This window comes from Saccopteryx leptura, chromosome 2, assembly GCF_036850995.1.
Source record: "Saccopteryx leptura isolate mSacLep1 chromosome 2, mSacLep1_pri_phased_curated, whole genome shotgun sequence".
Classification (NCBI taxonomy): domain Eukaryota; kingdom Metazoa; phylum Chordata; class Mammalia; order Chiroptera; family Emballonuridae; genus Saccopteryx; species Saccopteryx leptura.
In genome coordinates, this window is record NC_089504.1 from 140750777 (window position 1) to 140773113 (window position 22337).

Here is a 22337-nt window from a genome sequence, read left to right on the forward strand (position 1 = left end):
TGTGAGTTCGCTAATGAGAACAGAAGAGAGTTTTAAGGGTGTAGCGATGGATAGAAAAGCCTATGATTTTAACAATAATTTCTGGGATTATAAAGATTAGATTTCACATGCACTAGTAAGGTCTGAATGTTGTATATATGTACATAAGTTTTCCATGTGAGAGAAGTACATTTTCTTCGAAATTCTACCTTTTCAGGTCCCACATTCTGACAGCATTTCCGGAAGCCGCATAGAGGAAAGAGCCGGTTGGGTTCAGTGCAATCTGATTGATCTGGTTCTCTCCAGAGGGAATAGCTACTGTCCTACTGGTGCTTGCAGCACAAGCGTCTCCAAGACTGACTTGACCTGAAGATCTTAACAGAGAGAGAATAAAACGATAAAGTCACATTACTGCTCAAGAGTTCAGCTTAAAATTCCTTAAATTCCCAGGAAACTGACTATAAGCATCAGGAAGACCTGTGTCCTTGTTGGTCGCTGGATACACAGAACCTAGCACAGTGCCTCACACACACACAGTTGGCACTGTAAATGTTTTTAATGAATAAAACAAGATGACATGGCTTAAAACTCTACCTTGCAATTCTATATAGTATAAATGCTAGGAATTACAAGCCCTGAATCAAGAATGACCAAAATATTATTTAGGAAAGATCAGGAGACTAAGATTACAAACAAAACAAAACAAAAAACACCTCAACAAATAACAGTGTCAAAAGGTAATTCACTCTCCTGCAGCTTCCAGAAGCCCCCTGAGGTCCAGGTCTATAAGATTTACCCTTTTGAATTAAAGCCTCTAAGGAGTTTTTAAATTATTTTCAGTTTTTGTTTACTTTGGCCCATTCATACATGTAGTATTTACTATGTGCAATTTGTGTAAAGACTCAAATACCTTATTTATATTTCTTCAGACAAATTCTAAATGGTAAGTATATTTTTAAATTTTAAAACACTTTCTCGGCTAACTTTTTAAATATCAAGTTATAATCAATCTTTTTAAATTTGGCTTTAGGTAATCAACTGGATTGGTAAATTTCTTACATCTTATTTTATAAATTCTCCTCAAGAGAGAGACTTGTATTCAGGACAATAAATAATTAGCAGTTCCCCAAATACAAATTAGCAATTAAAGTAAAGGTTAATAATCCCCACCTTACAAATTATTAATCCCTGCACTAAATCCCTATTTTTAGTAAAGGTTAACCTTTCCTGTGTTCCCCTTTCTTATTTAAACTACCAGACTTAACCTCAATTTCCATTATAAAATAGTTCATCATTCTTACGGCAAAAAGAATCTTTATTTGTTCCACATTTTAAGTCCATATATGATAACAGACAGAGAAAACAAACTCACCCTCCAGCTGTCCAGTGTACCCTGCAGTTATGAATTTATGCTAATACCAAAGCAGTGCAAGTCCCTTCCCCCAATAAACCTATCTATTATTCAATACCCACCAATTAAACATTAAAAACACTTCTTAAGGGTCTACAACAGTGATTTATGCCATATTCCAAGGAGTGGTGTGCATCCAAGCAAGGAATGTAAACCATTTAATTACATCAAGTAGTAAATACTGCGAAAATGTACTACCTTAGTATTTGGGAGCAAGGAAACATAAAATATATACTTAGTCATAGATCAAATATGATTTATCCCTTCCTGTTTAATACTAGGCTGTCTTACTTTCTCAATATTCTTTTTCCATTTATTTTATCTGTGTTCTTATTGTACACATTTTAGCATCCTTTTGGCAGTGGACAGGAATATATAAATAAAAATGAGTTTATAGTGCTTCTTTTCTTATATTTCGAAAACAAGAACTATTGGCCCTTCTACTTGTCCTTAAGTTACTTACGTCAGCGTTCGGATGCATTTTGCTGAATCTCTGATATCCCACACCTTAATATAAGATGTCGACACAGTGAAGACCAGACTTGTGTAATTACAGTATTTTACAGAGACCACATTGTTGGGGTGGCCTCCCAGTGACATTATCTCCTGCCCTGTCACCAGATTCCATACTTTACAAGTACGATCTAAAACAAACAAATTTAAAAAGGTGAAATACTGTCAATGTGAAGTAAATTATGTTCTCTTAATAATAAAAATTACTTAAACTATTCCTCTATTATGAGAAGGAAATATGATAAGAACACAGTAATTACCCTATTAATCTGCCACAGGCATCTCAACTCCATCCTAGCCCTCTGCAGCCCGTTCAAGGGCAAAGTGGGTGTAAAGGAGTAGATGAAAGCCACAGATGTCTGGTGTATGCATTACGTGACATTAAAGATAATTATATAAAATTCTGAAACACTCATATATCAAATGAGTTTTACTTCAAATTGCCCCTGACTTTAAAATGACCACCCCAAATCAACCTCTCTAAAACATTCTGGTTTGATCACGTCCCTGCCTCCTCATAACACACATGTAAACATAAACACCTCTTTTCCCCAGGGGTCACTGCATGATGGATTTTATTTTTGACACAAACACATTAGCATAAAACTATTCTATTTTATTGACATGCTGATTAATTATCCTGGAAAGATAAATTTAATTTGAATCATTAGAAAAGTATATTTTCACAGAGCTGATTATTTTTAAATGGGAACTGTTTGCCATTATTTACAGTTCAAAAGTTCTAGCTAGATTTTTATATGTCCCTCATAGGCAATGAGCAAAAAATGTTTGCTGGTTAAACTAAATCTTGTAACATCCCTAAACACTAAGTAACTTTTACTAACTCCCCAAATTCTTGTACATACATGCTTCCTTCTCACCATTCTAGCCTCACCGTCTACCACTTCTCTTACATATATTCTCCTATTCAACCCAACTGGATTTACTCCCAAAGATATTCCACTTTACCTCCATGTCTTTGCTCCTGTTGTTCTTGGCTGCCAACCCTTCCCTGTCAATAACAAAGCTATCCTATAAGGGTCATTCTAAATTCCTCTTTGTCAAAGCCTTCCTTATTTCTCATACCTTGCCAGATCTCTCCCTTTTCCAAAACCCCAAAACTCCTGGTTTGTAACTCTTCAAAGCATATACAGTTGATTTTGAGTTACCCGAAATTGTACCAAAGGAGTTAAAAGTGCAGGTTTGGAAACAAGTAGAGCTAGGGCTCCAGTCCTGGCTCTTCCACTTACTAGCTAAGTTTTTCTGGAAAAATTATTTGACTTCTTGAATCCTCAGATTCTACATTTGTAAAATGAGGATGCAACATGGAGCTCACTGTCGTTACAGTGAGGATGAAATGAGATATTTGTACATGTCTAGTACAGTGGCTGATATATGGTAAGTGTTCAAGAAATGGTGGTTGCTATCCATCTTGTTTTCTTTGCCACACTGTACATTGTACTGGCTTCTTGTACATTGTTACATACACTACATCACTAAGCTCAGGGCCTCACATACACAGATGCTCCTTTATCAAAGAGAGATGTGTTCCCTCAATATTCTATGTATATAACAGCAACAGAGATTTTACTTTCTTCCCAGCTGTGAAAGATTTTACAGTGTATACAATTCAGAGATTGAACTAGATTATCTCTTGGATTCTTAAAGAGTTTTAAAGCAGTTTCATTTTTTTTTCAAAGCTTGTTAAAAATATCATCTTTTTTTTTTTTTTTTTTTTTTTTTTTACATCTGTTATATAACCCTATGAAACAACTACTAGCACCTTTGGATCCAGTGAAGAGGAGGTCATCCGTGGAATCCACGCAGAGCACAGCTTTCGTGTGCCCTTCAGCTATATGAACACACTGCAGTGCAGAAGCTCTGACTCCTTTTGACGTGGGAAATGGGTTGATTATGCCCCTGGGGTGAGGAGAAAAAAGCAGGACTTACTTCAGTAGCTGTATCATCAGGCTAAATGCAGCTTTTCTCTGAATTTAAGACGCGATTCTAAGTAGTACTAAAATTCAGAGTGCTCCCTCATTGTTTTTAAGCAAAATGACAGAGACAGCATGTGAAATATACTGCTCACACAAATGAGGGGATATTTCAAAACAAATATGAGCAGTAGAATATCCCCTAATTTGTGTGAGCAGTAGAGCAATAGTAGTGATGAAGTACATCAACTAACTCAGCACCAGCTAGCATTTTACAAAGAGTAAAGCTTATGATACATTTGGATTGTCTTATTAACAACTGCATCTCTTCAAAGTTCAATGAGGCAATGTTGGGAGCTGTTTGAGGGTAGTGAATTCTGACAAAACAAAATGTATAAATGATAGTAACTAGATGATGTGACTCTGTGTCATGTTGGATTGTGACTCTACGTTAAGGACATTCCTGAAAAAGAATAACACATATCACCTAAAATACTAAGAAAATTTTAAACAATTTTTAAAAGACAAGATTATATGAACCAAAATTTTAAAGGGAAAATGGTTTTAAAATATCAAGAACTTAAGAGAAAACACTAAACAATCACAAAGAGGATTTTAAAAATTAGAATTTAAAAGAACAGTGAGGTTCTTTAGGGATCTTTACCATAGCTTAATGTTTTTGGAATTTCTGCTTTATACTACTGGTCTATACATTATGGAAATACACAGATTATCAAAACATTATTCCTATCCCAAAGGAGTTAATGCAGGATCTGAACTGAAATAATTGTGCCAGTAAGACTAAAGGTGAGGATGAATTAAGACATGATAAATATATTGGTCAAATTACCCTCGCTCAGAGCAGGAAGAAAATGATGTTGCAATGTGTCCATCATATCAGACAGACGGCATAATATTAGGACAAAACAGACAAAAGGTGTCTGTTTCTATATTCTTGATGAAAGAAAACAATCTTCAAGGTACAAGGGGCAGAAATAACTAAGAAAAATATGAGCTAAACTAGGTAAAGCTAACAATGGAGACAATTGATGAGTTCAAATATTTCAGTTTTTCAATCATTGTGTATCATAGGTTTTTGAAAGTATATGCCATTATGGGGACAAAAATCAATGGAGCACCTCTATTAGTACTGTCAGAAGACTGATATAGGGACAAATCATGCAGACTCAACTCCAAAAAGAGGGGAAAAAGTAGATTTCGGTAAGTACAAATGAATAAAATCATTAGAAACACAACAAAATAGGCCCTGGCCGGTTGGCTCAGCGGTAGAGCGTCAGCCTAGCGTGAGGAGGACCCGGGTTCGATTCCCGGCCAGGGCACACAGGAGAAGCGCCCATCTGCTTCTCCACCCCTCCGCCACGCTTTCCTCTCTCTCTCTCTCTTCCCCTCCCGCAGCCAAGGCTCCATTGGAGCAAAGATGGCCCGGGCGCTGGGGATGGCTCTGTGGCCTCTGCCTCAGGTGCTAGAGTGGCTCTGGTCGCAACATGGCGACGCCCAGGATGGGCAGAGCATCGCCCCCTGGTGGGCGTGCCGGGTGGATCCCGGTCGGGCACATGCGGGAGTCTGTCTGACTGTCTCTCTCTGTTTCCAGCTTCAGAAAAATTAAAAAAGAAAAAAAAAAAGAAAAAAGAAACACAACAAAATAAAGGTTCATGAAGAAGAGAACTTGAGCTCACTGATCTCATGAAGGAAGCTGTTTGTAGGGTTACTAGGCAGCAAAATAGGGGAATGTAATATTCATAATATATGTTGACTCCAAGAAGGCTCATACAATAAGCCTTTCAAAGGATATTCTTGTGGTCACGGAGGTTAGTACAAAACTGTTGAGGTCGGGTAGCTTCCTCAGTGCTTGGAGTCACAACTAAGGAATCAACAGTCCTCTCAGTCTGAAAGGAGTTCTGTAAAATCTAGTCAATATTTTTCTAGCCCTGAAGACAGAAATGGACTGTTCATTAAGCTGATATATTAAAAAGCTAGCTACTGTGTTGTAGTGCCTAGAAAAATAACTGAAACTCATTTATTATTAAGAACGTAGTTAGCATGAAAATAATGCTTGAATGAAATTTAAGTCAAAGATGTAACAGAATGCTCCAAGTAGGAACGGGGCTTCCTGGTAGCCTATATGAAAAACTAAAGTCACTTAGTTATGGAATACAAGATGAATGTATTGACAATTAGTGGTTCCTCTCCCAACACTTTCAACGACTTGTTTGAGTGAAGTAAGTATTTCAGGAGAAGGGAAGTACTAGAGCTACTATATTCTGCCGAGGCCACTTCTGGAATGTAGCTGAATTCTGGATGCTACATCTTAAGAACACTGAAAAACTACATACTTTCCAAACACAGTGGAAGCAGAATGAAGAATCTGGAGACTATGTCATATAGGGAACAGAAATGAAACTAGACCTCTTCAGATGATAAAAGAACATTCATTGGAGGGGACACAACAGCACAATTAAAGAGTTGAATATTTAAAGAACTGTCACATATACAAGAAAAGAGGTATTGGGTTAATTCTGGTATAGCTCAAGAGGGCTAAAGAAAGACTAATGAATAGAAATTTTAAGGAGGTAAATTTAGGCTCAGGATTTTTTTAAAAGCTTTATTTTTAGGGTCTAATGATAATGATTGCAAAGAGTAAAAGAAACTCCTTATTACTAGAAATTATACCAGAAACTGTTATTACTAGATATAAGTATAAAATCTAATGATATTATTTACATAAATGTGTCAATTTGAGATTCTTGAAATTAATGCTCAGTAACTTGTTTGTAATATAAGAATTGAAACAGATTAAAACTTAAAAGTGGGCAAAACCTCCTCAGAAGTCTGAATCGGACATTTTTAAATCCTCCTGTTCATGTGAGGTTATTAGCTATGAACTGAAGCCATCAAACTATTGTTTCAAATGTTCAAAAAACAGGCTTTACTGCATGCAGTCAAGTGCTACTGTTACATCTCAAACAGAAAATATATGTATGTATGTATGTGTGTGTATCTGTGTGTGTGTGTATGTGTGTGTATTTCAACAAGCTGACTATAAGAAAAAAAAATTCATAGTAATAGTCCTAGTGCTGTTTTTGATTTGCAGTTAGTGACACAATCATCCTAAGGAAAAAAGTCGGTAGCCTCAATCATGTGGCACTATATCTCCAAAAGATTTCTTTCCGGTAGAGTGTCGGCCTAGCGTGCGGAGGACCCGGGTTCGATTCCCAGCCAGGGCACACAGGAAAAGCACCCATTTGCTTCTCCACCCCTCCGCCCCACCTTCCTCTCTGTCTCTCTCTTCCCCTCCCGCAGCCAAGGCTCCATTGGAGCAAAGATGGCCCGGGCGCTGGGGATAGCTCTGTGGCCTCTGCCCCAGGCGCTAGAGTGGCTCTGGTCGCAACATGGTGACACCCAGGATGGGCAGTGCATCGCCCCATGGTGGGCAGAGCGTCGTCCCATGATGGGTGTGCCGGGTGGATCTCGGTCGGGCGCATGCGGGAGTCTGTCTGACTGTCTCTCCCTGTTTCCAGCTTCAGAAAAATGCAAAAAGAAAAAAAACACAAAGATTTCTTTCTTTCAAATTATCAGCTTTATTCTAAGAATTTACCAACTCTTCCCCAAGGGTATAACATCCAACACAACTCTGTTTTTCAAAAATTTACTGGCCCTGGCCGGTTGGCTCAGTGGTAGAGCGTCAGCCTGGCATGTAGAAGTCCCGGGTTCAATTTCTGTCAGGACACACAGGAGAAGCAACCTTTTGCTTCTCCACCTCCCCTTAACCCTCTCCTTTCTTTCTCTCTTTCTCCTCCCACGGCCATGGCTCAAATGGTTGAGAAAATGGCCCTGGGCACTGAGGATGGATGGCTCTATGGCCTCACCTCAGGTGCTAAAATATAAAATAGCTCAGTTGCTGGGTAACAGAGCAAGCACCAGATGGGCAGAGCATTGACCAGTGGATCCCAGTCAGGACACATGCGGGAGTCTGTCTCTCTGCCTCCCCTCCTCTCACTTAATAATAAATAAATAAATAGAATTTACTAAATGTTCCCCTATCATATAACATCCAGTATAATTCTTTTATGTCACAGGTTGTAATTTTATAAAAGTGTTCAGTAAATATTTACCACCAATGACATGTTTGGCACAGCTCCTGGAAAGACACTTTTTTATTTTAATGGTATTGATTACATGTCTAAAGAAAATTAACCTCAACATTAAATATGGCATTTTAGTAATCAGATACTGAAAATGCTCTCAAATATTCATAATATTAGGGTTAATATATTATAGATAATATTATAATCCTAAAATATTATATATAGTATCATATATCAAAGATAATAGAAAAAATACAGAAATTGGAAACATACATCCCTGGTATTTTTTCAATTGGAATTAATCTAGTCACATTCTGAAGTATAAAAATCTACTTTAAAAGTTTCTTTAAGTTAAGGTTAAATGTTGCAGACTTGTAAAACAAACCTGATTTAAAGGAAAGAAAAGTTCCTTCTGTTTCCATGCAAACCTGTGAGACTAATCTCATCTCCCTCCCCCGCCTACCTTTTGGAGGATCTACTGATGGTCACAAAATGGCCACAAACCAGGGGAAACAAGCGCAAAAGGAGAGAAGATAAAGATAAATGAGAAGAAGAAATGATAGCGAGGAAGAGAGAGAAATTCAGGATCAAAAAAAAAATCCATAACATGAAAAAAAAAAATGCAACATTGTTATTTTTAAAATAGCATCAAGTAGTAGAAAAAAATTTTTTTTTTTAAAAAGCTCTTCTACATTCTATTTCTTTTTATATTTTGGTACCACAGTATTCATTGTTTAGGGGGTTTTTTTTAATTAATTTTAATGGGGTGACATTGATAAATCAGGGTACATATGTTCAGAGAAAACAGCTCTAGGTTATTTTGCCATTTGCTTATGCTGCATTCCCATCACCCGAAGTCCAATTCATTGTTTTTCTAGCACACCTCTTTTTGTTTTAATCACAAAATCTGCTACAAACTATTTAAAGTTGCTAAACAAAGAAGAAAAAGTAACCATATTCACCTCCCACACTCAAAGCTATTGGAAATAAAAAAAAATATCACTTAGGAGCAAACTTTCTTGAAATCAGTCTTAACAGAACTTCCTTTCTTTTAAAGAAAAAAAATTAGATACCAGATAGAAAAACAAATGCCACAAGTTCTTACATTATACAAAAAAGCTTGCCACTACTTTGTCTAAAAGGCACATGACAAAAATACATTAAAATTAGTATGTTTAAAAATATGAGTACATTTACATTGTTTACAATAAGTTACACATCCAACAAAAATGAGCCTTGCCTAGAGTTTCTAGGAAGGCTTTGTAGAACATCGTGAAATGCCGGAATATAGAAAAGATGGAAAGAAAGTACCTGTGTACCTCCGACAGAGAGGAATCACTTTCATCAGACCTACAGTGGAAGAGTTAGAATTATGAGAAGAAAGAATACAGATATTAACAGATAAGACACTGAAACTGAACTGAGAATCAACAGTATGAATAACAGAAACACAGCAATACCTCCTGTGTACTGGCCTGCTTTTCCATTTGCACTGATATCAGCATATTCAATGTATAGCTAAATCACGTAAACTATTCGATTCTTATGTTTTCTACCAAGACATTGGGGGAAAATACTCTATTAGTGATTCAGAAAACCCATCTACCCTTAACATCTAAAAGTTAGGTCCTGAAGAGGTACAGTTTCAAGTAAGTAAAATATACTGCTCACAAAAATTAGAAGATATTTAAAAATTAATATGAAGCAATAAAATATCGCCTAATGTTTGTGGGCAGTATACACCACTGCCAGATTCTTTCCATTTAATTGACCAGTATCAGAAAAATTTTCCCATTTCAATAACTATTCATAAATCTTATTCCTTTTGATAATTAGTTTTGATTTGGACTCTAATGTGGCGGTTACACAAATATATTACATGTTTGAAAGAAAAGCAAATTGCTCATTATTGAATAATCTTTGAATTTTAACTTCTCTTAAAAAGAAGGAGTGCTAACTAGGGAGCCCCTTAGTGATATCTGGGGAACTTCAGCGGGATTTAAAAATAGATGACCCACTCCAGTTAGCCCTATTCTAAAATCTCCAAGGCTGCCAGTGAGTCTGGCTACTATGAAAACCTGTTTACCTTGGATACAGAGGCAGATTTAACGGCGGGCGCACCGGCCCCCACTACTGAAGGGCCCCACTAAACCCCAACTTTACATTTTTTTCTAATGACACCAAGTTTGGTTTCATATGTGCAATTTTAACATTAATAGTACATAATATTTCTTATTTATTTAAAAATATGGTTAACGTGTATTTTTATTTTCCCTGTCTCTTCTTTTATAAGGGGCCCAATATTTTATTCTGCGCCCGGGGGAGTGGGCCTCAACCGACCTTAATCTGCCTCTGCTGGGAGACTAGGTTTGGGGAGAATGAGAAGAGGGCAGTGCCGCTGGCACAGAATGGAGCCAGAAACAATGTGTGCAGGATCTACATGTAGCTGACGAAACACGCTATTCTCAAGTAGGAGCCCAGAGGAAAGTAATTCAAAAGGAAGGAGAGTGCTTGAAGTGTCGAGTAGTCAGTTATTCTGTTTTTACTTTCAAAGATGACAACCCAGCCAAATTACTGATAGCTGATAAAACAGTTCAGTAAAAACAGGTGAAATTGTCAAGATTATCAAAAGACTGACAGAAAATTTTATGACTAAGTTCAAGGTAAAGAAAATTTAGTAATTCTTTGTATCACTAGTGAAAAGTGACTTTCTCAAAACATCCCTCGTGTTCTTCTCCTCTTCTCAATTAAATGAGAGTAACACATAATATTTACTTATCTAGATCAATTTAAAGGACATGTCATCCATTGATTAATCTATATTAAAATCTAATCAAGAATTTTATTGATAAATTAAGTAAATTAATTTTTTTTCAAAATGACATTGTGTTTGTCTATGTCTATAGAGCCATTTCGCATGATTTAAACATGCCAAACATCTCAAACAGAATCCAATCAATTTCAGAAATCATTGATATATATACAGAGATATTATAACATAGAAAACAAATAATTGGGATGAGAGATTTGATGTCTAGTACAAACACATACTATGTTATTCAAAATCAAAGCAGATAAATCAAAGTTAATAAATACCTTATGGTAGCATTGTTAGTATTGAATTTTTGCAAGAGAGATTCTGGCTCAATGTGAGAATACTTTTTCATGTCATATATAATGAAAATAATATTTTCATACCCCTCCAACTTCTCTTTCCCCACCCTCAGTCACATCTCCTTCACTCATAAAGGTACTTTTTTATTCCAACAACACGATTGTTGACGTTTTCTGGTGAATCTGTATAAAACAACTAAATGATAATAACATGTTCCACATATAACAGTGATCTTTGTAAGCTGGTATATTCACCAAAGGTAAAATAATTTGCCTCTTTTTAACTCAGGCTACCCATATCAGAAGCTTTTGTATGCTCACAGAAGCTGAAGAATCCCAAGAAAATAAAATTTCAGGTGGTCTCAAAGATATCTCAAATCTAATGTACTTGTAAAAGAAAGAGCAAGAAATGCTGAAAGTATAGCAACGCAAATCTACAACAGGGAATAATGTTCAGCAGGAAAATAATTTTCTGTAATATTGTTTCTATGGTTCATTTCCTGTTGGAACAACACATAAAATATGGCAAGAGTTAACAAGTCAGACTCCATCTCCCACACAAAGAGATGGCTAAATGTTTTCTACGGACTGTATTGAAAGGTTCAGAATATGGTAATAAATCATTGGGGCTCTTTTCCATAATGACTTACTTATCCTGCTGAACTGATGTGTTTCCCTGAGAAACAGTAAGACGATTAAAAACATTCAGTTCATTACGGGGCCGGCTTGGTGGGGAAGAAGGAGGTGAAAGACTAGCCTCTGAGGTTCCAGAATCTGAGCTATAAGAAAAAAAGAACATTAAATAGATGGCTTAATGGTTTATGATGTGTTAGGAATGTTAAATGAAACATGCTTTTTTTTAAAAGCTTTTTATTAGAGAATTCCTTCCTACTTTCCTTCCTTCTTTCCTTCCTTTATTCCTTCCTTCTTCTTTACATTTTGTTTTGTAAGATAAAATGCACTCTGAACAATTTTTTTTCCACTGAATTTTGTTAGATCGGCCACAAGATGGCATAGAAGAAAATGTTCTATCTGCCAATCTCTAAAGTTAGTACAAATAAAGCAAGCCAAATTTAAATTTATACAGTTTAGAATTGAGACCAAGTTGCTCATTTTCCAGACAAGAAAACAGACCCAGCAAATTTAAGAGTGATTTGCCTCCTCAATTGATTCATTCATTTATTTTTAAATTACTTATTTGCTCCATCCCCTATCTCTCAATTATTATTGAGGCATCTGATTCAGTTGATACAAACAAATTACATCTTAAATAAAGGAAGCAAGGATGATTAGAAGGATAATTTCCGTGACAGGCAAGTCAGCTAACCCCGTGGTCAAGGTAGAGAGTGTGCACGCTGGCACAGGGAAGGGGGATGGGACAACGCCGTCCACTCAGTTACAGAAAATATTTGAAAACCTCTTTTATATTTATTTTTATGTTAAAGAAATGAGCCTTACCAGTACTTAAATATAGATTGGCACTGATATTCTCACTCAAGGTCACGTCAAAGATCCACCTGCCACATGCAACGCATTAGGTGACCTGAGACAGAGGTGGGTGTGCCAGAGTAGAAGGCGACAGTGGCTCCAATACACTCACGCACCTTTCCGCATGTTGTACTGTTGCAATTTACAGCTGTCCAGTGGGTCATCAAACTATATTATGTGTTGCTAAATAACCCTCACAAAACATGCAAACAGCTTTTAAAAGATTTTAGCGAAACACCAACTGGGGATAATAACAATTTAAACAGAAGAACAGCAAGAAAATGGCCGAACTCACACCCCCTTCCACATTAGTTTTTGTCAGCCACTTTAAAGGTGAAGTCAATGTAGTTTTATCAGATCAAAATTTTTCTAGAAGACTTTGATTTAATAACCCTCTCCTCAAGTGTACATTTACTCTTACAATAATATACACAATATATAAGAGTATACATGATCGGGGACAAGTGCTCAAATATTTTTACAGAATGTGTGACCAAGAAATTTAGAAGACCATTTAGTTAAGCCAAGAGCTGACCTGATTGTCTCGATTAGTCATAAACACAGAGCCAGCCCAAATCTGGGAAATAATTTCACTATTGTCCTTTGGCATCTAAGTGGAGCAAACATTTTATACAATCTAGTTAAAGAAAAAAGTATAAGTAACTTACTGTTTTTGTTCCCTGGCTTTTGATTTTTCTGCTTTTTCATATGCCTTTCTCCTAGTTCCAGGAGAAGGCTCTGGTAGCTTTTTTTCTGATAGAGATGACTGTCTGGAACTAAAATAGAAAAAGATTCAGTAATAATCTAATTTTAAATATGTACATATAACTTTATTTGGCAGGTATTCAACTTAAAAATTTTAATACATTAGCGTTGGCCGGTTAACACAGTGGTAGAGCATCGGCTCGGCATGTGGAAGTCCTGGGTTTGATCTCTGGCCAGGGCACTGGAGAAGCGCCCATCTGCTTCTCCACCCCCCCCCCTCCTTCCTCTCTGTCTCTCTCTTCCCCTCCCGCAGCCAAGGCTCCATTGGAGCAAAGTTGCCTGAGCGCTGAAGTTGGCTCCACGGCCTCCACCTCAGGCACTAGACTGGCTCTGATTGCAGATGGGCCAAGCATCGCCCCATGGTGGGCATGTGGGGTGGACCCCGGTGGGGCATATGCGGGAGTCTGTCTGCTCCTCCCACCCCCCCAACCCCGCTTCTCTCTTTGGAAAAATGCAGGAAAACAAATTCTTTCAATAGATTAATAGCTAGAACTTGAGAAGGATTACTTGAAAATAAAATAAATAAAACTAGGATAAAAATTATTATGAGTTATTTTTAGTTAAGGGATACTTAACTATACATTTCATTTTTAAATTAGCTACCATTTGAAATAAGTGCAAACCCATTGTTTTGAGTATAAAAATCAATGTTATACTGCCAAATGGCTAAAATAAATATTTTATTATAAACAAAAGTAAGTTCAATCAGAATTGCTTCAGTTGAAGAAAAAAAGTCTTCAGTTTTTCAAGAACAAAAATATTAGAATATCAGACTATGAGAAGCAATGAGATTTAATGAATTATATTTAGACATAATCACACAAAAAAACACAATTATTTTAATTAATTATATTACTTAACTTGTAACTAACAAATTTTTGTAATTAAAATATTCTTGTCTTATAAGTTTTAAATGTTGAATAATAACTAACAATTTAAGACTATAATTTTTGAATATGGTAGTAATAAATTTTAATTGAAAAAATGAATTTCTGCAATTCTTGGCTAGTTATATTAATAAGAAAAACAAATCCACTGAGGAATTAGAAAGCAAGAGCCCTAGAAAGGGTTACATGCTTTCTATTTGGAAGCAGAAACTAAGCATAATCAAATGTTGTGTGCCTAATTTTTCTAATCAGAGGAAATAAAATTTTAGAACTTCTGCATCATTTAAATGATAAGGGCCACTTGAGTAAATTATTTTTCTTTATGTAACAAAAGTCATGTAGCAATGGCTTATAAAAGTTACTGCACCAAGCACATGACTAGCTCTTAAATTTGTGTATCTGAATTTATGAAAACTTGAAAATAAATCATGCAAAGAGAGAGTCCAAAGGGTACTTTTTACCACCTGTCATAAAGGATACATTTTTAAAATGAAAGAGAAAGGCAAAAAGAAGGTATTACCTGAATCTGGATTCCAGGAGAAAGATTTAGTCTTGAAGTTCCAAAAGTCTACTCATCTGACAGACTATGCTGAACACATGTGGGCTCCTAAAATCTGTTCTCAGTTCTCTCTCACTACCTTCACCAGAGCATTTCTTTTTACTGCCATCTTATCAAAAAAGCACTGAAGCTATAAGCTATACTGGTTAGCAATCTCTAAGAGCAAATCCAGTAGTTAATTACATAGGCCACTTCAAGCACATGCAAGAAAGTTCTGTCATCATTAAAATTAATTTTGGAACTAAAAGTTGCAGATGGGCTTACTGATTGTAAGACAACAGATATATCTTCGTAAAATGTATGAAGTTATAGGAAACAGAGATATTCAAGAGGGGAAAGTATGTTATATTTTATTATATGCAGAGTCGTACAGTATGTGCTGTTTGGGGGGCACTATTTCTCAATGCTATCCTGTATTCATCCCATAAATCATTGCTATACTATATATGAGGGTTAGTTGGAAAAATATTTAAATCTTTACCAGTGAATGACTTATCTAATTTTAATACAACATTCAAAACTCACACACATATACATACAAACTGGCCTGCATAGGGAATCTTTCTTTATCCTCAAGAAAATAGTGAAAAATCTCTAAATAAGGTTTGTTTCGAGTAGAATGTTTTTGTTCAGATCATCATAGATGGGAGACAGAATATGCCCTCCTTCAAATCTTTAATAATACCAATAAAAATACTGTGTGCAAATACTCATGTCAGAGTAATGTGCTCTAAGGCAAAATATGAGGACAGCCCAAAATGTATTGTTTGTAAATCATATTTCTCTTTTTCTTTAAAATGGTCAGCAATGGTTTATTATCCTTACCACACTCTTAGAACTAGGACATACATAATTTAGAGCTAATATAAGTCTTTAAAGTTTCTTTTTTATATAATAGTTTTATAAGTATAATATCATATTAACCTAATTTAGGTGGTGCTAAATAAATTTTACCTGCAATTCATAACTCAGTCTTTATAAAAATTATAATCCTATAAGAATAACTTTAAAGTTGAGAAACAAGATAATGTAGTTCAACAAAGAACATTTCCATCTCAAATCATTTTGAATGTCTAAAAAATTAGGTGAGATAAATACCTAACAGAAATTATGTCAAAAACAAGAGATCTTATTTACATAATTCTTTAAAATAGAAATAAGAAATTAGCAACGTGCATATTAAAAAAAGAAGTGCCAAAAGAAAAGAAGTTAGTGTAGCCGGGCCAGACTTACATGCTGCCTATCTTAGAAGGAAAGCCAGATTGGGGAGGGAGTTCTTTTTCCCTAGCAGAAGTACCACTTGACTCTGTATCCATTCCAATCTCTTGCCCTTCCACGACCGGTGTAAGAGGGCCAGGCAAGGAAGCATCTCCTGTACTAGTGTCTGAGGCTAGTTCACTGCTATCTGCATACAGCAATTCCATTTGAGTGGTGGTTCTCCTTCGGGCCTAGTCAGAGAATGGAAGGAAGAGCAATCAGGAGCAAACTTTTGCACAGGTGATGATTAGAGCATAGAAACTTAACATTAGTTATAAATAGGTAAACACATTTAGTGTATCTTATCCTAGCAAGGATGTCAAACATAGCTTGTAAAACAGTGACAAGCCAGAGCCAGAGAAGACCTTTACAGGCCATAATAACCAACAGTGTATTTGTACTTACTGTACGCCAGGCACTGTTCGAAACACTTTTTAATATTAGCATGTACTATCATTATCCTAATTCACAAATGAGGCACAGAGAAGCTAAGTAATTTGCCCAATGTTACACAGCAAGTAAGTGGCAAAGCCAGATTAAACAGTAGGCAATCTGCCTCCAAATTTACTGTGCGATCCTGCTACTCATGGCCAGCTCCCTCTGCATTTAATTAAGAAAGAAGAAATGAAACCAAAATATAATTGTAGGGAAGCACAACTAAATTCTAAAATTTACCCATGCTTACTTTATTAATAGCAATTTTTACACCTGATTCTCAGTTGTTGCTCCCTGTTGCCCTGATGTTTTCTCTGTGTGTTTAATCTGCCTACTGGGTAAGTCAAAACCAGCCTGCCAGTTCTGGGCAGCATGGTGAGCAGGTGACCGTTATTTTCCTGGAACTTAAACTCACTGTGTTTTCTTCTTTACTCTTGAGAACCAAGTGACTTGCCTATTGTTGCTCAGATCTGTTGTTATCACAAAGGAATTAACAGGTAATCATGGTGTTTACCAGACGGTAAGCCTCTAGAGGGCAAGCGCCCTGTTTCATTCCACTTTATAAATCCCTCCCCCCCAACTTCACACAGTGCTGGTGTACACACCTATTTAAAATATATAGTCAACTTCATTTGTTCAATGAGGAAACATAAATGACATGAGATTCCTCTAGGCATCTTTGCAGTTCAAAAAAATAGTAGGTAGTGCTCCAGAAAACTAGGGAAGAGAAAGCCCACAGCCAGGTTTCTACACCATCGGTGGCACCACTTCCAAGGGCCCGGGGCAGAGAGGAGTCATTTTCTTGGGAACTTCTAACACAGTAGTTCTTTTAGGAGATGACCTTTAGGCCACCACTTGACTGTCCCTCTGATGCCCCATAAGAACAGGAATAACTAAGCTTTCCCAGGGCTTGAAAGATGAATTTACCCAGTGGTGGGATTCATTAACAATCAGTTCTCTGCCCTAATGATTGTTTTAAGTATAATGTATATATAATATATATATAATATATATACACACCAAAAGGTAGTTTATTATTTCATGCATTTAATACTTAAATAAAAATAAAAAGAGGTACACAGAACTAGATTATAAGAGTTTTAAAATATTAATAAAAATATTAAATAATACCTGATGAAAAACAATAAAACTGTTATTTAAGATATTTCCAATGACAGCTTGTCACCCTCTGGTTGTTTGGCACTTTTTCTCTTTACATTATATGTTTGTTTACTGAAGTAACAAACACAAGGGAATTAAAAGGTAGAATTTCATCAAAGGTGTAATGAGTTTTATGAAATGAGTAAATAAATATTACAAGCATAGTTCTGTCAAACCTTTTTCACCTATGGATGGAATGAACATCACTACGGGCTCTTTGAATACATTGTTGTGCAGATGGATGTTAAAAAAGAGTAATGAATGTAAATTTGTAATTTCCACATTGGGCTTCTGCCCAGGCACCCACCTTAGAGAGAACCCTGATTACAAGTGCCATTTTAATAACAGGTTCACCAAACTCAACAAAAAATTAGGTATCGGTTCTGCTGAACCGGTGCAAACTAGCTGAATCCCACCACTGAGTTTATCTTGAGAGATTCTCTGCTCTGCTTAAGACGGGATCCAAACTATATTAGAATATTTTCTTAGAGCTTTGGTAACTCCTGCTTTGTCACTTAAAATAATAAAACACAAACAACCTGCGGCTCAAGGAGCTCACAGAGAGCCTGCAGATGGTTTCGGATTTGTTTGCCCAGTGTTCTAAAGATAAGAAAATTCTACATAAAAACTCCTATCTAAGGCTTCTCTTCAATAACCAAAGGATCGGCCTGACCTGTGGTGGTGCAGTGGATAAAGTGTCGACCTGGAAATGCTGAGGTCGCTGGTTCAAAACCCTGGGCTTGCCTGGTCAAGGCACATATGGGAGTTGATGCTTCCAGCTCCTCCCCCCTTCTCTCTCTCTGTCTCTCCCTCTCCTCTCTAAAATGAATAAATAAAAAAATAAAATAAAAAAAGAAATTAGAACCATCTTTAAAAAAAAAAAAAAATAACCAAAGGATCTGGCAGCCTTAGTCCCACACTCCATCATGGCAAAAACGAGCAAGACGGGAGTGGTAGCTATTTGCCTTAGATGGGGTACGCCATCTTCAGGTAATCATAATGACTCCAACTCATGATTTTAAAACCAGCCCTAATGCTATCTAGTGAGAAAAGTATAAAGTACAATAAGTAGAAAAGTACAGCAAATTCCACAACAGAGAAAAGTTTTAATATCACTTTTTTCAAAGGTGACTATCATAAAAAACTACCTTTCTTATACAGGGACGTTTTGGTCAGAGCATGCCTACTTGCTAACCAGGAAGAAGACTAGACCTGGGGTGGCGAACACGTGGTACGGTGTGCAGACCAGGCATTATGGAATGGTGCACCTGAAACTGATGCGTGATGTTATTAACCAATGTCACCCCAATAAATTTGATTTAAAATAGTGATAACAGAGAATAGTGGAAATAAAACATTTATCCGGCATTTTCCATCCCCTGTACCTTGTTTTTAGGTTTCACTTCACCACAAAGCTTCATAAGGTCTGAAGACAGCGTGCTATATGCAAATAAAGAACCACAGATTAAAGGGGAACTTATTATACAAAACTGTATGTCCTCTACATTTACAACTATGGAAAGAAATGTGTATATATCTATCTATAGAAAACAAAGAAAGATAACATTTAAATCTAAAATGGACTAATTTTAAAAAATCATTTTCCTTACTTAACTATTCCAGTAGTTTTATTTTAAAATATCTGGTGGTTAAGCATGACTCAGTTTGCTTTCCACATTACTGTTTTTAGTGTTATTTGTTTAGCTATAAAATTCAAAATTACTTGTTTTATAAGGGTAATTACACTGCTCATAAAAAATAGGGGATCAGGGAATGTGCAGATACTCCAGTACTTTCAGCCTTTTGTATAGTGCATTTTCACCAATGAAATAAAAGTTGGTTTTGCATCGTATTTGCATAATTGAACAACTTTCTTTGACTTGTCGTTTGCTTTTCTGATGTTCTTGTTTAATAAAAAAAAAATCAAATGCTTTTTTTTATCACTTCATATTCATTTTGAAGTATCCCCTAATTTTAGTGAGCAGTATATTTAAAGCAACATGGTAAATGTATTAAAAATATGACAGGAACAAGTAAAACCTATTAAGTTCCCAAAGGTTCTCTTTACCTTCCTTCTGATCCTGGGCTGTTTAAAGGTGCATCCTCATCAGTACTATCCTCTGTGTTTTCTAAAAAAAAAATAAAAAGTCCAAAATGTAAGTATTATTCACATGTCACAATGTGAATGATGCAATCCCTGTGCTACAATAAACGTGAAACCAAACATTCAATATGGGCAATTTGGTTTTAGTAACTGAGTCAAAACAGAAATATAAAAAAATACTTCCAGAAAAATCCTTTGATTGCCTGTCCTAGGATAGTGAAGAAAAGTATGTACAAAATAAGAAACCCACAAATTTGAGAAAACATAGAACAACATTCATAGGATGGAAGTAAAGTCATGTATTTATCAGAGTACACATAAATATATTTCTTCAGAGGATGTATTTATCCTATGCCATCTAATTTTTTGAAAACCCACTGAATAAAGCACAAAATTAAAGGAAATGTCTCATGAGCCTTTACTAAGCCAACTTCAGAAACTGTATGTGTAAACACATTTGCTATACTTCATCAGTATGTCAACCGACTTAAATATTTTCTTTTACTTTTTATCACAAGTGCTGTATTTTTTTCATTTTTCAAAAAATATTTGCTTTTAATTTTTTAAATTTTTGTTACAGTTGACATTCAATATTATATTAGTTTCAGGTGTACAGCATAATGGTTAGACATTTCTATTCCTTTACTGTTATTTTTGTTTTCAAGTAGAGAAAGTATGTTTGTGTGTAGGTATTCAGAAGTTACACATAAGCATGCAGCTCATTCACGTGGACACAAAAGACGAAAACAGTAGGTTTGCATGCAACGGTTTTATAAAGAGTGTAAATAAACCACTGCTGTTCAGAACAACTCTAGCAAGCTAGTAAAAATAGAGAAGAAAAAAAAAACAAACAAAATTAGTAGAAGTCATTAAAAGTCACTGAAAGTAAACTATTTAAAATGTTGGTGAGCACATAACATAGGTGCAGGGTTTCAAAACTACACTCCACATTGTATTATAAAATCATTCCACAAAACTAAATAAAGCAGTATAAATATTATAGATTAATAAAAATATGAGTCATCCCCTTTTAGCTTTTAATTTTATATCAGATGGGTGGATTGTGCACATGAGTCAACTAACTCCTTTCTCTGGTGTTCTCTTTCTCCCTCACTGTTAGCAGATACAAGAGTAAATCAGTAATAGTTAACAGTATTATCTCAAAAGGAGCCCATACAAAGGTGTTTACTTTGAAGTGAAGAAAATGGTGGTCTTGAATGCAACATATATCTCTAAGCCCACCGTTAGAAGGCGGCTGAAAGACTTGCTTCACAGAGAAGATAATTGAATGCTGAGGTGACTGAATGAGCTGATAATATAGAAAATGGGGTTATAAACAAACAAACAACCTAGCCTTTATTTTCCCATGTGTAAAACGGACTGAGATCAACTAGGATCGTTCTTGCAGGAAGAAACAATTTCAGATTCAACATTATGTGAGCAGTTAGTAAAAACTACTCAGCTCCTGCTTGTGCATCTATGCCTTAGTTAGAGATTATTACGGTTTGATATAACCAACCTAGCCAGAGGTTAGAGGCACCACCCACACAGTCACCTCTTCAGGACTGAGTTTAGTAAGAACATTATAGTCATCTGGACAGCAGGACCCACCATCACCTCACTGTCACACTCTCAACTCTGAAAACATAAATCCAGCCCAATGCCAGCTTCTTTACTCATCGCCATGGAATTAAAGCTAGTGACTTATAACTCCCAAATGCTTTAAAGTTCATTCACATAAGTGCACAACAAAGTTGCACAATCTCACTTCACTGGAAGTTAACCAAATATTTTTTACATCTTTTTTAAGTGATTTCGTTTTCAAAGTTATATTAAAAAAAGTAGTGTTTAAAAAGGATTAACCTAGCAGCCTAAAGACTATTATCCTTAGAAGGGCCTACTTACAAGGTCAGACTTTATCTGGCAAATATATAGAAAGCTGGCTAGTAGAGGGGCCGCAGTCACCAGTTAACTAATGAGAGTAATTCACTGTACCCAGAATTTGTGCAAACAATATGGCTTATGCTGAATTCCTGCTTTCCTTCTGGAAGCCGGGGATCCAGGCGTTTACTAGACAGAGGGTATCTATGTGACCAGTCCCCAGTAAAACCTTGGGTGCTGAGAGTCTAAATGGATTTCCCTGGGCATAAACATCGCACACATGTTACTACCCTTTCACTCCAGGGAGAGAAGTACAGTCTATGTAATCTCTCATGGGAGGGAGACACATAAGGAAGCCTGGACATGGACTCCTCCAGACCCTTCTGTGTCTTTCTCCCTAACTGCACAGCTATGTGTCCTTCCTATGCTCATGGATCTTTGCTGTGAATAGAATACTGTGAGCCCATAATCTGCCAGCAAATACCTGCAAGATATGGATGATCTTAGGGATGCTAACCCAGTAAGGAAAATGAAGACGTTCTTCAAAGGTGACAAAACAAGCCTATTAGCATGAGGTGTTAGCCCTGGCTCACCCTCTAGCTTTATGTTCCCTCGTTCCGTGTCATGTACTTGTTGCGCCAGGGCACCCATCTATCTGCTTGAAGACCTCATACAAACAACAGCATGGCTAACTCTTATGCTGTAACTCAGTCACTGCCTGGAGTCACTCTGCGCTAGTCCCC

At 36.3% G+C, this 22337-nt stretch overlaps 1 protein-coding gene across 16 annotated transcripts in view; it reads right to left on the reverse strand.

Annotated features, from left to right (window-relative positions):
* Positions 1–22337, reverse strand: part of KIF21A (kinesin family member 21A) — a 155759-nt gene that overhangs the window by 11230 nt on the left and 122192 nt on the right. For 5 of the 16 annotated variants that reach the window (XM_066368949.1, XM_066368950.1, XM_066368948.1 and 2 more), the window contains 10 exons: positions 19678–19738; positions 18995–19049; positions 15990–16204; positions 13214–13321; positions 11708–11836; positions 9255–9293; positions 8407–8421; positions 3687–3823; positions 1854–2034; positions 189–353 (listed from right to left, as the gene is read on the reverse strand). In XM_066368949.1, the coding sequence (XP_066225046.1) occupies positions 189–353; positions 1854–2034; positions 3687–3823; positions 8407–8421; positions 9255–9293; positions 11708–11836; positions 13214–13321; positions 15990–16204; positions 18995–19049; positions 19678–19738 (1105 nt within the window). The remainder of the gene's footprint in view (positions 1–188; positions 354–1853; positions 2035–3686; positions 3824–8406; positions 8422–9254; positions 9294–11707; positions 11837–13213; positions 13322–15989; positions 16205–18994; positions 19050–19677; positions 19739–22337) is intronic. The other 11 variants (XM_066368951.1, XM_066368946.1, XM_066368955.1 and 8 more) reach the window with 6 other exon arrangements.